This window comes from Mus caroli, unplaced genomic scaffold, assembly GCF_978045245.1.
Source record: "Mus caroli unplaced genomic scaffold, Mus_caroli_1 scaffold_2, whole genome shotgun sequence".
Taxonomy (NCBI): Eukaryota; Metazoa; Chordata; class Mammalia; order Rodentia; family Muridae; genus Mus; species Mus caroli.
This window is the reverse complement of record NW_028227257.1, coordinates 63,046,419-63,061,646: the sequence shown is the minus strand read 5'-3', so window position 1 is coordinate 63,061,646 and position 15,228 is coordinate 63,046,419. Positions and strand designations below refer to the sequence as shown.

Sequence of the window (15,228 nt, the reverse complement as noted above, 5' to 3'; positions counted from 1 at the left end):
ATAGGCTGTGCCCACTCAGTCATTCTGAGACAGCAAGAGAGCTCCCTCATCACCCCTTTGTCCAACACTGCTGGCGAGTGTGAGCTATTTGAACTCACAAGGTGGGATGGATGGCAGAATGTAGGGCATAGTAATTTTTATTACTGTTTCCATGCCTTCTGATACATACATGATCCTTCAGTGTGTTAGGGAATGTTAGGGGATGACCAAAAATATCTCTGTTTGCCCAGCCATAGAAGAAAGGCTTCTCACGGGCCCCGCATGGCAATGAAAGCAGAAACAAAAGGGACTCCTTGAAAGGAGGATGGATACATGGGATAGATGGACAGGGACAGTGAGACCTGGAAATAGTTCTCTAAAAAGAGTCCTCTTCCAGTGTAGGCTGGTTTTGTTTGTGGATAGTAAAGTCCCCTGCCATTAGATGACAGCTCACTGACCTTATTGATCTCATCATCGGCTAGCCCATGCCATGCATGGCTCACTATGACATGCTGAGTGGTACTTACACCAACAGCTCTCTGTCATAAGAGGTTAAAGCATATCCTGTGACATCTATCTAAGAACGTGGGACAGTGCATGAGATGCCACCCAACTAAAGGCGTCATAAAACTGCAGCAAATGGCAGGGGGTGCAGTTCAATGATAGGGTTCTTCCCAACAATACTGTAACTAATGAATATATCTCCAGCTCTGAAATGCAAGTGTCCAGACAGTCTGCAAGTGTTCCGGTAAGCCGGTCTTCCAGGCAGCCACTGTGTAAAATGCACTCCTTAAGCAACTGAGTTTCTATTCCTTTTGGGAAAAAAATTCTAAAGTGAGGAGAGCTGGGTAAGGAAGTCAATGACAAGGATGGTAACCGAACTTCTGACACCTTGTAGTCACAGGAAAGAGGCACACATTATTTTAAGTGGCCTGGCAGGGAGGGGCACAGTGATACTGGGACCGCACACACTCTCAGGTCTGTGACTCATCCATCCTGATTTTTCTTGGAATTTGCCTCCTTGGCCCCAAACCTTGTTGACAAGAGATGTGTGGCCCTCATGGCCCCAGAGAAGACAGCTCACTGACCTTATTGATCTCATGTGGGACATGTGAACTTGTCTCCTTAAGCCTGGAGATGGAGCTGTGACACAGTCCCCCAATCACAGCCATCAGCGTGTTGAAGTTCTGTAGCTGGTGGAGTTTCTGTGATACATAGGACAGATGACAGCAGAATCATTCATTGTACGTGTCATTACATGGCAGTGCTTAGAAGCTGACATCTCTATTCTCTACATTTTCCATAGAGTTAGACTAACAGTTCTCTCCAGACTATAGCAAGATCAGCAGGGATGTCACACGCCCCTCTTTGTTACATCTGATCTTTGGACTACCATCTAAATTATTGATTTCCAAGAATTATTGAGAACATATTCAACAAAAACTTCTGGGCACAACCCCATAAATTATAGTTCCCTAGACTAAAGGTAGGCTTTGGACACTGTCTAGTCTGTCTTTAATGAGTAATAGAGCAGGTGGACCATTTCCAAACTTGGAGAACTGGATTTGTAGACAATCCAGAATTGGAAAACATAATAATCACAAGCATATTGCCTGTATCCTATTGCCAGGCCTATTATTAAGGTAAAGATGTTATTCCCCTGTGAGATGCATGTGCTGGTAAAGGGTAACAGCTGGGGAAGAGAAGTTTGAATATCTGTCCCTTAAAAATTGAGTATGCCATCCAGCAGAGCCTTGAACCTAGACCCTAAAACAACTCAGGCTGGTCTGGCTTCAGTGAAATTGAGAATTGCCCACGTGGCTAGTTATGAAAAAATAAAGTGTGTCCTGAAAAACACCAAAGAGCTGGATCCTGATCTCGAGGTGGCCTGTTGTGGCCTTCCATGTTGCTCTTGGGTGAGAATGCAGGAAACCACAGAAGATGCACAAAGCCCACTGTGGGTCAGAAGGAACGTAACTCAGACTGGGTTCAGGGATAAGTCAGTCACCTCATGGCCTAGGATGAAGGTCTCAGTCCAACCACTCACCTGAGCCACATGGATGAACTTGATGAAGACCTCTGCCCGGAGCTGCGGAGTGGGACGGCTGAGAACCATCAGTTGTACCCACTGGGAGATGCCATTGCACAGGGCAATGGACCTCTCCATGGTGGGGTTCTCTTTTACGCAGCTATTTACAAGGTAATTTTGGTAATCAGAGAACTGGATGGAAAAAAAGACAACCATCAGAATGGAGCACTGGTATTCTTGGAGTTCTGAAAGGCACATCAGCTCTGCTCAGTGGTGGCTGGGAACTGGTATTGGCAAACAAGGCTATGGATGCCTTCCTGATACCTTTTCTACCAGGCCAAAAGAATGATGGGAGGGAGATCATATCCGGCCTCCCTACATCAAGTCCATTTGGCATACAGGGATGAGTACACATTGATTGGCATACTTGACTAGACAGTTTTCTTTCCTTTCTGAATAGAATACACCATATTAGAAAATGGTTATCTGAATCTTCAGTTTAAGAACACAGTTCAAGAACACAATTTATCTCTCCACCTGCTATCTAAAAATCTGTGATCATAAAGCCTGCTTGCCTAGTACATGAACCTGCTGTAAGCATCAAGATAACACACAGTATGGAAGAACTTCCATTCTTCATGGGGCTACACAAATGGGAGGTAGTGCTAATAGGAGAATTTGCATGCTAACACTAGCCTGTCTGAACTACCTCGTACTCACAAACTTGAGCAGAAGCCGAGTGAGAAGGATATGTGAAACATGGCTAACTAATCACAGAGTGGCCATGCTTTCCTAACTATGGATGACAATGGGACTACGTGTGTGAGGCTTAAGTATTCTGGACAGTCTGGCCTATGAGATGGTTATATCTGCCATGCCCCTGCCCCAAGTAGCTCTTAGCTTCAACAGTAAAGAAGAACCTACTCTCCAGGGATTCTCCTATGGGGGCTCTGATGCTCTGCTGAACTGTGTACTTTGAAATCCAGTGTGGGCAGGTGAAATAACTTGGAGGATGTTCTCGAAGCATCAAGGCTGACCTAAGCACCAATGCACACCTTGCCACTCTCCCTTTCTATTGCTCTGGAGGTGATGGGAGTTCTCAGTTAGGTGAAGACTGACCACTCCAATCAGCCTCTACTGATACCTGCTAGACTTGTAGTATGGTGGAAAATAGACTTTAGCTTTGTTAAGGTGTGTGTGTGTGTGTGTGTGTGTGTGTGTGTGTGTGTGTGTATCCTCCCTAAATACATGCCCAGCCAAAATAAAACAGATGTGCATTATTCAATCTCCACCTGCTGTGACTGCTGGTGGGCAGACGCATCTGAGCAGGACAGAAGGATCTTGAGAAAAACTGTGAGACTGCTACAGAAAGCAAAGGTCTTCCTTGCTCTAAGAGGAAGCTGTCACCCTCGCTCCAATGAATACATTATATTCCTTCTCACTAGAAACATGTTCAACCTATTTGTCTTACTTTTCTTTTTAAAGAGAGAACTATCTCTGTAAAATAATCCTCCCAGAAAGTGTTAAACAAAGAAATCACAGCAGAGATACATTTTCCTGCAGCTTTATATTGGATGGAAAACTATTGTTTGAGGAAGAACAAAAGCAAGTAAGAGTCTGTTGAAATAGCCTTCTAAGAGGGGGCAGGGCCACTCAAAAGATATTGAAGCTTTTATTTGTAAATAGAACACTGTTCAACCCAGAGATGCTGGCTCTGATTCAGTCTCACACTGATGATCACTTCTGCCTGCCGCAGCTGAGCACTGGCCTAAAGCAGACACCACACAGGCCAGGGGCTGCTCTGCCAGGGTCTCCAGCACAACTCTGATTTCCAGTGGGATAATGGTCTCTTTTCAAGGGCCATCTCTCTAGCTTTGGGACTGGCGGGGTGGGTTAAATGGAAAAACCCCCAGCTGAAGCTTCACAACGGGGCCCAGCACTCTGAGGGATGCCTACGAGGAATCTGGGTAGTTAGCCCAGAAGAGTGTTTGGGGACAGTCCCAAGTGGAAGCTGCTGGGCTCCTGGTTGGGCGATGACAGAGTATCACTGTTATGGGAGAAGTTATGACATAATCACTGTGATCTGATTTGCATTTTTCCATCCACACACAGTCAGGCTCAATAAGTTGGTGCTGAGTGATTGGGACGCATGAGCTCCAACCCTAATAAGCTGTGCAGACCTTGCTCGTCACCCCCTGGCCCTCCATCCTACACCTGGGAGTCCAGGTCATTCTAGGTCAGGCAGTGCAGTACTGTTTGGTGTCAGAGCAAAACTGAAGACAGTACCTGTGTGTGGGAGGGAACCAGCCTGTGTTTAATAAGCGTGTTGTGCTTCAGGAAAGCACATTGGCCACCAACAGCTTGCTGCATCTAACGTGGCGGCAAGTTCTCTTGGGTGGGTGACAAGTTCACTTGTGTGGAATAGTATTCTTTGGTGTCCTGTAGAGTCAGCTGTGAAAACTACAGTGAGAACAGGATGTGCTGTGACTTCTCCCTGCTGTTGATGGGGATGCTGAATCATTTTCCCTTCATCTCTCTTTGCTCTGCTTGGCTACACCAACAGTGTGAGTTAGCATAGTTTGCTTCTAGAAATATGATAATGCTGGCCATGTTGGCACCTGTACTGGCTAGTTTTGTGTCAACTTGACACAGGCTGGAGTTATCACAGAGAAAGGAGCTTCAGTTGGGAAAATGCCTCCATAAGATCCAGCTGCAAGACATTTTCTCAATTAAGGATCAAGCGGGGGGAGGTCCCCTTGTGGGTGGTGCCATCTCTGGGCTGGTAGTCCTGGTTCTATAGGAGAGAAGGCTGAGCAAGCCAGTAAAGAACATCCCTCCATGGCCTCTGCATCGGCTCCTGCTTCCTGACCTGCTTGAGTTCCAGTCCTGACATCTTTTGGTGATCAACAGCAATGTGGGAAGTGTAAGCTGAATAGACCCTTTCCTCCCCAACTGCTTCTTGGTCATGATTTTTGTGCAGGAATAGAAACCCTGACTAAGACAGCACCATATTAGGGATTTAGGTTTGTTTTGGAATAAATTGGTCACATCAGCTTTAGCTTTAGGAGCTCCCAGAGCCATTTGAAGCCTACCTTGGAATTCCGACTCTTAGGAAGCCTATTCCCATTTCATCTTTTATTTTCCCTTTCTTCCTTCCTTCCTTCCTTCCTTCCTTCCTTCCTTCCTTCCTTCCTTCCTTCCTTCCTTCCTTCCTTCCTTCCTTCCTTCCTTCCTCCCTCCCTCCCTCCCTCCCTCCCTCCCTCTCTCTCTTTTCTTCTTCTTCTTCTTCTTCTTCTTCTTCTTCTTCTTCTTCTTCTTCTTCTTCTTCTTCTTCTTCTTCTTCTTCTTCTTCTTCTTCTTCTTCTTCTTCTTCTTCTTCTTCTTCTTCTTCTTCATTTTGGTAAAGGTTACATAACAATTTCCTAAAAGTCTAACAATGGTCAGGGGTGAAGGGTATGTGTGCCCTCATATAAGCATGCATGCAGTATATCATGTGAATCTCCCAGTGCCATAGCTTGATAGGCTGAGTGAATACTGGAGTGGTGTGTAGGCTTGGAGGATGTGGGATGGGGAAGGAGGGCATGGGCAGCCAAAGGAATTCTAATGGCCTTGGGTTTCCAGACCCAGGATGCCTGAGAGGGAAGTCTTTCAGCGCTATGCCAAGGAGAGCATCACACTGGGTTAGTGGGAAACTGGCTGCTGACTTTCTCTGCTCATATTCCTAAGTTCCCTGGAGTAGCTTTCCTCTTGCCCCTTGTCTACGTACAGATATCCGTCGGAAGGACTTGAACTCAAGGTAGGTGAGGTGTTCAGACAGTTCTTCAGGTTCCAGATGGTCAAAAAGCAGGGACACTTTGCGCTTCTTGCTAGTATTCGATTTTATCCTCTGAGTCAGTTTCCTGGACCAGTCTCGAGAATTACTTTTGTGAGTAAATAAGAAAGGGAGAAGAAAGCAAGAATCAGTCACAAGCGATTTTCCCGAGAAAGCACACTAGCGTTACCCACAGAATTCCCAAAGCATAGTTAGCAAGCTCCATTCGGCAAAAAACGATGCATTAATGGAGTTTCCCCCACTCCATCTTGCTTTTCCTGATAATCATTCAAAGAAATGAGTCTTTTGGATGCAGCAAGAGAGACAGGAGGGCAGTGGGAAAGAGGCATTTTTAGGTCCTGTTCCTGACTCTTCCTCTGACCTTAGTATGTCTACTCCTTCCATGTCTCTCCTTGCTCCATTATTCCTGCTAGGGTTATGGGACTGTTGGTGGAAATCGTAAGAGGGAGCTAATTTTTATGCCAGAATATCTCAGAAAAGAATAGGGAGAAGACAGCATGCCTCAAGAAATTGCAGGCAACATGTGGTCATACTGGGCAGAAACAAGTCATTTCTCTCCGAAGTCCCCAGTTACAGAAATGACCATATAAATTAACTGACCCTAGAATGACCCAATTATTCCCCACCCCAGAGTCTTTCTTAGTTTCAGTTCCACACTAAGCAGAGGATAGCAGCCAGGTTTGAAAGGCAGCAGGGTGAAGGCTTGGGTTTCTAAACAGGCATTGCTGAAGGCCTTGACTCTTGACACAAAGATTCCCTGGTTTTAAGCTTGGAAAAGGATACAAATTCTATAGACCTCTTCCCCACCTGCACTCACGACTCTCAAATGCCTGGCAAAGGAAAACACAACTCATGATTCCTTAAATATACCAGGTCAGGAAATAGCCTCAATTAACAATTCTAAAGAATGCACAGTGAAAGACATCCTGAGAGGAAATATTAGGACAGAAGACTGAGGTTTTCAAGTGGCCCTGGGCTCTAGGGTTTTCATCTTTAAAATGAAAAGGCTGATATTTTTGGGTAAAAAAAAAGTTCTTTTATCTACCAAGTTATATAATTCCAAGCAGAGGAGAACAGAAGACCAAACAGATGAACAGTTGGATTTGGGATTGGGGGGATGTGGCTTTGAAAACATCTCTTTGTGCATGGATACCATAAGCAAGGCTTAGAGGGCAGTTACAATGCTGCCGCGAGTTCTCTGAGCTGCGTCAAAATAGATGGCAGCGATAAATAGATGGATAAGACCATTCACAGACCTGGGCCTGTTAGTCATAGACCACAGGCAAAACCAGGAGTTTGGGTGAATTGATCTCTCCAGTGTTGCAGTTCGAGAACTCTGTATTTTTGGGAGTTTGTATTATTGCAAAACAATTGACCACACATAAAAACCCCAGCATGTAATATGTATGCCCTCCTTCCCCAAATTAAGTTGGGCTCATTTTCCAGAGTGAGCCAACTGTGTGAATAAGGAACTCAAAGAATGATGTGAAATATAACCCAGTTCCCTTGAAGCTCAGGGAGTCGAACGGTCTCTCACAGATATCTGTGAATGTTCTAAATCTCTGCGTGAGACATTCTGTAATATTTCCTGGTCCATGTAAGTTCAGGGTTGCTTGTTGACCTAACTACTAAAGAGACCCTAGCCCAGATGTAGGCTTTTTTTCTCGTGGGATGGCTATCTTCTAGTCAGGTCTGGCTATCTTCTAGTCAGGTCTGGCTCCTTCTGCTCTTTGCTTCCACCCCCTGCAACTTCCTCACTCCGTGGCCTCTCTGCTTTTCTGTTAAATGTCAAGTTATTGTTGGTGGGGCTCCCATGGAACTTGTCTGTCTGAGCTTCTTGGAGGTGGAGGCAGTGAGAGGCCCAGCATTGTAGCTCTGGTTACTGGAGGAATGTGGTTTCGAAGGACCCACGAGAACCTCGACACTCACATTTGCGTCGTGTCGATGAGGTGGCAGTGGGTCTCTTCACCATTGGCTTTCACCAGGTCTTGGAACTCTTCCATGGTGCTGGTCAAGCTGGCATCCATTTTGAACATGATCCAGAATTCTGTTATCCAATACCTACAAGGAAGGAAGAAGAAAGAGCCTTGAGCCCTGGGCCTCACAGTTGGGCAGATTCCCAGAGGAATCTGCGTCTACAAAAAAAGCACTCAGAAGACAGAGTGAGATTTGTCCCATAGCAAAAGATCCGGGGGTAGAGGGCTCCAGGGAGGGAAGAAAACCATCTAGCAGGCTTCGGTGTCTCCACACACAAATTGACTCGAGAAAAGAAGGCATATCATCAGAAAGAACCCAGACATGGCCGTGTACGCAAACTATTATCCAAAAATGGTGTGTGTATCTGTAAAGTATGTTTTTATTACATGTTATTATAACTATGAAAAATCATGTTTATCATAACCTGTAAAAACTAGAGAGAAGGCTTTACAACAGAAAGCTAAGCAAAAGCTATTTTTGTTGTTGTTGTTGTTTGAGACATGGTTTCTTTGTGTAGCTCTGGAAGTCCTGGCACTTGCTTGGTAGACCAGGCTGGCCTTGAACTCAGAGATCTGCTTGCTTCCGTCTCCCACATGCTGGGATTAAATGTGTGCCTAAGCAAGGTGATGGAGGGATAGGAGTGTGTAAGCAGAAAGCAGTGAAAAGAACATTTATGTTTCAAAATGCCATCATAAACCCCACCAACTTTATGTCACCTTAAAAAATATTAGCAAGAAATACTAAAAAATGAAACCAGGAAAAAAGAACTTCATGAAGGATACATACAAAATAGTAGCTGGTTGTGAGTGTTTATTATATTGTTTTCAGAATTTTTAAAATGTTCAATGAGCTATATCACCACAATAACTAAGTATAAAATAAAGAAGAAAACATAGACCCTTGATTATCCTTTTATCCTTCTCTTGATGCAAATTCATAAATCTAAGAGGAATAAGAATAAAAAATCTTAAGCACAGGTACACTGGAGGAAATCCACTGTTTGGCTGACTTTCCAGTACTAAGGTCTTTGTTGTCCAGGGGCAGCCATCAGTGTCCAAAGGCAGCTTGCAATGTTAGAGGCAGCATACAGTGTCAGAGGCAAACTACAGTGTCAGAGGAAGCCTACAATGTCAGAGGCAGCCTATAGTGTCAGAGGCAGACTACAGTGTCAGAGACAGCATACAGTGTCAGAGGCAGACTACAGTGTCAGAGGCAGAATACAGTGTCAGAGGCAGAATACAATGTCAAGGCAGTTTAGTGTCAGAGGCAGCCATCAGTGTGAGGAAGCCTACACAAGGCTGGGAGGGAAAGGTAGGGAGGACCAGCAGGTGACACATTGTAGGCAGCAGCTTTTCATCCCATCTCACGCCACACAGTCTCCAGATCACAGACATATTACCTGACAAAATAGCAGATCTTCAGGCAAACTCCTGGAGAATTCTTTTCCAGGGCATCCTTATATGTAGGGTCATGGTTAAGGAAAATGGAAGCTGTATTATAGACCATAAAATACTTTGGAAGTATTTACCAAGTTAATCCCTAAAATGTGGGCAAATTACCTCTTGTATACGCCCAAGTGACTAGGAGACCAACTGAATGAATGAGTTAGAAAGAGATCCCTTTTGTCTTTTAAAAATGTTCTAGTAACTGATGTATGCATGACTATTTAGGCACTGATTTAGAGAACTCTCTATATGTATTCAAATGCATTGAAAATTAACACCAATACCATGAACATCACACACACACAGTAGGCATTAGTTGACTAACCTTGTATACTACCTGGCAAGACAGACAAAGCCATGGAACAATACAAAAACATACAACCAAAGAGCATTGTATCAGTCTTTATAATTATGAATATTTTGAAAGAACAGAAGAACATCCCGGTGTTTAAATGACTTTTGAGGTACAGGGCAAGGGTATTTGTTTATTTAAGAGTCAGATGAGAACTCTAGTCCAGTGGTGAATGCGGGTGTGACCTACCATCTTTCTTCTTAACATACTGAAGAGCAAGCTACCTCTGTCTATCCCACAAGGCTATGGCTTCTTTCTCTTTTAACAATGGGGACAGGATAATTGCAACACAGAGGTCAATGAATTATAGCTGGGCTGGTGAGAGGGGTCCAGCAACAACCAGCTGAGAGCACGTAACTGGGATGGAATCGGCTCTCTCTCAGTAGGTGTAAAACTACTAGAAACCTTTGGAAAACGTTGAGTTAAACACAGAAAAGGCAGTGTTCAAGAACCACAGTGTTGTGTTAATGAGGAAGGCCTAAGTGCATTTTGAAATCATGTATACCTCAATGACTTTGAGCATCTTGGACCCACAGGTTTGAAACTTCAGTGTTAGACATTTGACTTAAGTGCAGTAGATAAGTGGTTTTAAGTTTAAATCTTACTTATTTTATGCTCAGTTTTAGGATACCTAAGATAATGTTAACCCATTGGATAAATTACAGCTCGAGAAAGATAAACCTAAAATGTAAATCTTAAAGGGGAGCAAACTAAACTGGAAAACACAAAGAATTATGGTAAAATGTGTAATTTTAATAAATAGAGGACTAATTTGGAAATTAAAGGTGAAAATATTTATTTCTTATTAAATATATCCTTGAAATTAGAGCAAGTGCACACTCAGGTCCTCCCAGGTCCTCATGTGATCTCTCCCCTGAGCACACTTGCACACAGGGTCTTCTCACTCAGAAACCTTTTGTGGGTAGTTTCACACAATGATGTCCTCCACCAATCTGTAGGCCCGAGATAATTTTTAAGTTTACATTTGTCTATCATAAACTGTTTTCTGGAAGGTCTGGACTGGTTTGTCCTGCTAACATTTTATGTATTCAGATGTATTTGTTAGCTTGCCCCTTGTGTTTTTTGTTTTCCCTAACTACTCTTAGCATACCAGTATGCTTTTCAACTTTGCATTGGCTCTGTATTTTCAATTGTAGGAAACAATACCATTGCCTAAACAAGAAGCAGCAGTCTTGAGCCCGCTGCCTTTGCCATGGCCCAGCAGCCAAGGACTCAGGGACTTCCTCTTTGTGAAGGATGCTTGGAAGCTTCCTATCATGAGGACTACCAAGGGCTGTAGAAAACACAACTCCTATGCACAAAGTACTGGGAAGCAAGGGAGAAGGGTACACTGCAAAACAAACCAGCCACTTTGACTTAACATTGAAATCTTAGCTCTTTCAAAAGAGGGGTGTGTGTGTTTATGTTTATGTGTGAGCATGTGCATGTATATATTCTTCCCTTTTACTAAGAAAGAATAAACATTTCACCGAGTTAAAAAATTGATTAAAATATAGAACCTCAAAAGTATCAAGAATGTGCCTTATGTTATTTATGTTGACATTACATATTTTCTTACTGTAACAAAGAAATGTGCGATCATTCTTTGTTCTTGGCTTCTGAACTTTTGTCTTCATTCATTTGCCAGTGGTAGCCTGGAATGCTTTGATTTTAATTGTGTTTGATGTGTGAAGTTTTGTGTGAATTTGTTGTAATTTGTATTTGTGTGTGTGTGTGTGTGTGTGTGTGTATGTATGTGTGTGTGTGTGTGCATGGGAGGGTATGGTTTAGAAGTCCTTGGGGAAAGGCCTCAGAGGCCTCATGATGTCCAGTGCTTCTGTAAGGTATGAGCAAAGTCCACTGGACCTGGCAGCTGCGAGGCCACAGCAACAGCAGAGGAAAGTCTGAGTGCTTGGGTAGGAGCTGCAGTCATGCTTAGCAGCTAGTGGGAGTAGAGATTGGAGATTGTGAAGGCAGACTATTTAAGAAGGTTTCACATCAAATTTCTAATCCTAACAGTTGAATAAAGGGGAAACAGGGTTAAGAGTTTATTTTTAGATGAGGGACATTTGAATGTGTCATGGCTGGGGAGCAGGTGCCACTGAAAGGCTGAGCAACAGCACAGAGGGGTGGGGGTAGAGTGTGGAGGATGTGATGGGCGGGCAGTGTAGGGGTTGCTGCAGAAACAGCACCCAGTGGTGCCCCAAAGGAGGCCACTCAAGTGCATGTAGTCCCAAGACCAGCACATTTTGAGGAAGGAGTGCTTAATTGCTGGTGTTGTTCACAGTTGCTGGTGCACAGAGTCATAAAAAAACAGATTGAATTGGTTTGAAACGCTCTGCAGAGGCGGTGTCTACTCATCATAAGTATCTCTCATTAGGTGGCCCTCCCAACGCTCTACCCTGATACAAGGGTCTCTGAGATGGAAGATACAGCTTTATGGCAGTTTAGAGAAGGGCTGTTGTGTTTCCTTTTTCTATGCCAGGTTGTAGTGTTTCTTGTGTTTCCTGGAAAAGGATTTGCACAGTCACATGTCCTGACTCAGCCCCAGAGACCTGGGCCTCAGGCACTAGCTAACTGGTTTCATGTTTCTGACTGCACTTTTCCTTTGAGGACAACGGCTCACAGTATCACCAGCATTTTGAAGGAGAAAGCAGGCAACGTCCATATCCTACTGCAGGAGGTCTGACATAGGATTTTCCCTGTCCAGTTACATTATTGCAGGGGAGGCTTGTGATTGGACAGGGAAAAGGGAGGCAGAGCAAAGAGTTACAGAGACAGAGAGGTCTCAGGAGGAGGGAGAAGAAGAATGGAAGCTGACATGGTGTTATCAAAAGCTTATAATAATTGGGTTAAAGCGTTATCATTATCAACTTTCTCTGAAATTATTTATTGGCATCTTGTAAATTGTGATTTTATTGATACATAAATCTAATTAATTAACTATAAGCTTGAGTCTTGATTTTACCAGGTTATTGGGTACTGTGTTATTAAACTGTGAGGATGGTGGATCTATTTGGCTACTGGAGTATGGGGACTGCTGGTTACAAGGGATTATAGCAGAGAGGGAACTAGTGGCTCGCAGGACAAGTTAGACAGATGCTGAGGGGGCTAGCTCCAGAGAGTTGGCAGCTACGGTTGCAGGAGCATGGGAGCATGATCAAGTCTTGCAGAGAGCTGGCAGGTTCAATTTTTAATATTTCCCACAACAGAGGTCCACATCGAGCAAGGTCTAAGTGGCCCACAGTTAGTAATACAGTCTAGACCAAGAAGGCAATGTAGTACAGATCATGTAGCTAAACCTTTTCTCAGAGCCCAGGAGGGCTGAAGAACTCACAAGAAGTCCCTCAAGAAATGCACCATTCAAGATTCACAGTTGTCCTGGCAACCCTGTGCAGCCTGAATATGATTTGCAACTAATGTATAATGAAGGATTTAAAAAAAATAACAGGCAACATTAATGTTACTTGCATTTGTATATTGACTTTCTTGACCATCTACCAAACAGAGAAATCTGCATAAATAATATTGTCTTACCTAAAGGAAGCTACACACACAGGTGCAGACATATAGATGTGTAAACACACAGATTTGTGCACACACACCACACACACGCCATTGCTCAAACACACAACCACATCCTTACAGGGATAGTTAAAGGCACTTAATGTTCGAGTTTATTCCAAATTAACTAAAATGAAAGCACACTTGAAGCAGCGGCATACTTTCTGATGCCCAAGGATATAGATTCATGACTTTTTGTAGCAGCTCGGCTGAGGAGATGATGATCCGGTGCATGGTTAGCATGACTTGTAGCAGTTGGTTATTCCGACACAGGTTTCCATCCGCATCTGAAAGTGCAAAGAACAGCATGTGAGTCTCTCAAAAGAGATGGGGGGTAGGGTGGGGTGGGACCCTGACTGTCTTTCAAAACTCCAGGGGGCAGACAGCTTAGGGCTGTTCAAACACAGATCTCTTTCAGCTGCCCAGAGCCTTCACCTTGTCTTTCCTCCTGGATTTTACCATCCTCCTGTACCCCTTGCCTATCCCTAATTGATTATGAATCAAGCTGCCATAGAGGTGATAGTGTCTTATCCAAGGATAAAGTCTACATCCAGATGGAAAGCAGAGGTAGCTGTGGGATTTATGAAACTCACCGTTTATGCAATTGGGGGTTGAGAGGGACTTTCTCTAGCATCAGAGTAGGAAGCCACAGGATTAATATGTAGTTAGAATAAATATCTTTGAAAAGTTTTACAAAGGCACATGGCTAGTTGGGTGCATTTCTAGGGCTGTCTCCTGGCCTTGGACACGCAAGCGAGGGTCCTGAAGTCCAAGTTGTCCTATTACTAAGGTCCCTGTGGTGAAATGAAAGTAAACATTACATATGAAGAGTGGTGGTGGACTTTGAGGGGCCATGATGATTTGCAAAAAGCACCACTAGTTGCATATTTCCACATCCCATTGGGTAGCAAGCTGTGTTCTATACAGTAGCATGGAGGGTAAAGATGCCCTTTGGTGTGCTTTTCAGAACTGCCTTTGTTTCTATGGTATGGAATGTCAGGGGTTGTGCTGCTTATTCCTACCCTGTCTACTCACTGACTTTCACCATGAATCACTTTAGTCAGGAAAACTTGCTAGCTGGGCTCCACTTGGCTTTAGTCTTTTGAAACAATCAGCAAGGAACAGGAGGAGAAAGAAGTTCAGGTTGTTTCTTTCTCATCCCTCTCTGCTTTGACCTGTTTTCTACCTCCTGAGTAAGTTGTCCCTCATGGCTAAGATGTTCTCTGGTCTCTCAGTCTTATCTCCTAACTTATTGGACCTAAGGAACGACTGCTGGTGGTTCAGTAGTTCTGGTGTAACATCTTTCAATTTCATGCTTATCTCCACAAGTAGATCTATCTATCTATCTATCTATCTATCTATCTATCTATCTATCTATCTATCTATCTATCTATCTATCTGTGGTGGTTTGTATATGCTCAGTTTGGGGAGTGGCACTATTAGAAGGTGTGGCCCTGTTGGAGTAGGTGTGTCACTGTGGGTGTCAGCTTTAAGACCTTCATCCTAGCTTCCTGGAAGCCAGTATTTTGCTAGCAGTCTTCAGATGAAGATGTAGAACCCTCAGCTCATCCTGCACCATGCTGGCTTGGATGCTGCCATGTTCTCACCTTGATGATAATGGACTGAATCTCTGAATCTGTAGGCCAGGCCCAATTAAAAGTTTTCCTTGTAAGAGTTGCCTTGGTCATGGTGTCTGTTCACAGCAATAAAACCCTAACTAAGACTCTATCTATCTATCTATCTATCTATCTATCTATCTATCTATCTATCTATCTATCTATCTATCTATCTGAATTACTGTCCATCTATAATACTTTTGAAAATACATTGTAAAAGTAGTGATCATTTTTATTCTGTTCAGTGAGTTGTAAGTACAAAATATGGTCTCAGAAGTCCTGAATCCCCAAATGCTGATTTAAAGTCACATGTCACTGAGAAAACTCGAGTGCTTCCTGGATCTCTACAGCCCTCATTGTCTGCCTCCCCTTTACCATGGAAGGGCATGTGGAAGCCCACATCTCCTCTCTGTTCCCTTCTCCTCTTTACAAGA

The 15,228-nt window shown here is 43.7% G+C and overlaps 1 protein-coding gene across 1 annotated transcript in view; it reads right to left on the bottom strand.

Moving 5' to 3' along the window:
- Rasgrp1 (RAS guanyl releasing protein 1) overlaps window positions 1–15,228 on the bottom strand; it is a 63,822-nt gene that overhangs the window by 12,908 nt on the left and 35,686 nt on the right. The window contains exons 3-8 of the mRNA XM_021184485.3: window positions 13,360–13,465; window positions 9,217–9,279; window positions 7,770–7,901; window positions 5,775–5,928; window positions 2,027–2,200; window positions 1,068–1,184 (exon numbers count right to left, since the gene is read on the bottom strand). Coding sequence (XP_021040144.2) covers window positions 1,068–1,184; window positions 2,027–2,200; window positions 5,775–5,928; window positions 7,770–7,901; window positions 9,217–9,279; window positions 13,360–13,465 — 746 coding nt within the window. The remainder of the gene's footprint in view (window positions 1–1,067; window positions 1,185–2,026; window positions 2,201–5,774; window positions 5,929–7,769; window positions 7,902–9,216; window positions 9,280–13,359; window positions 13,466–15,228) is intronic.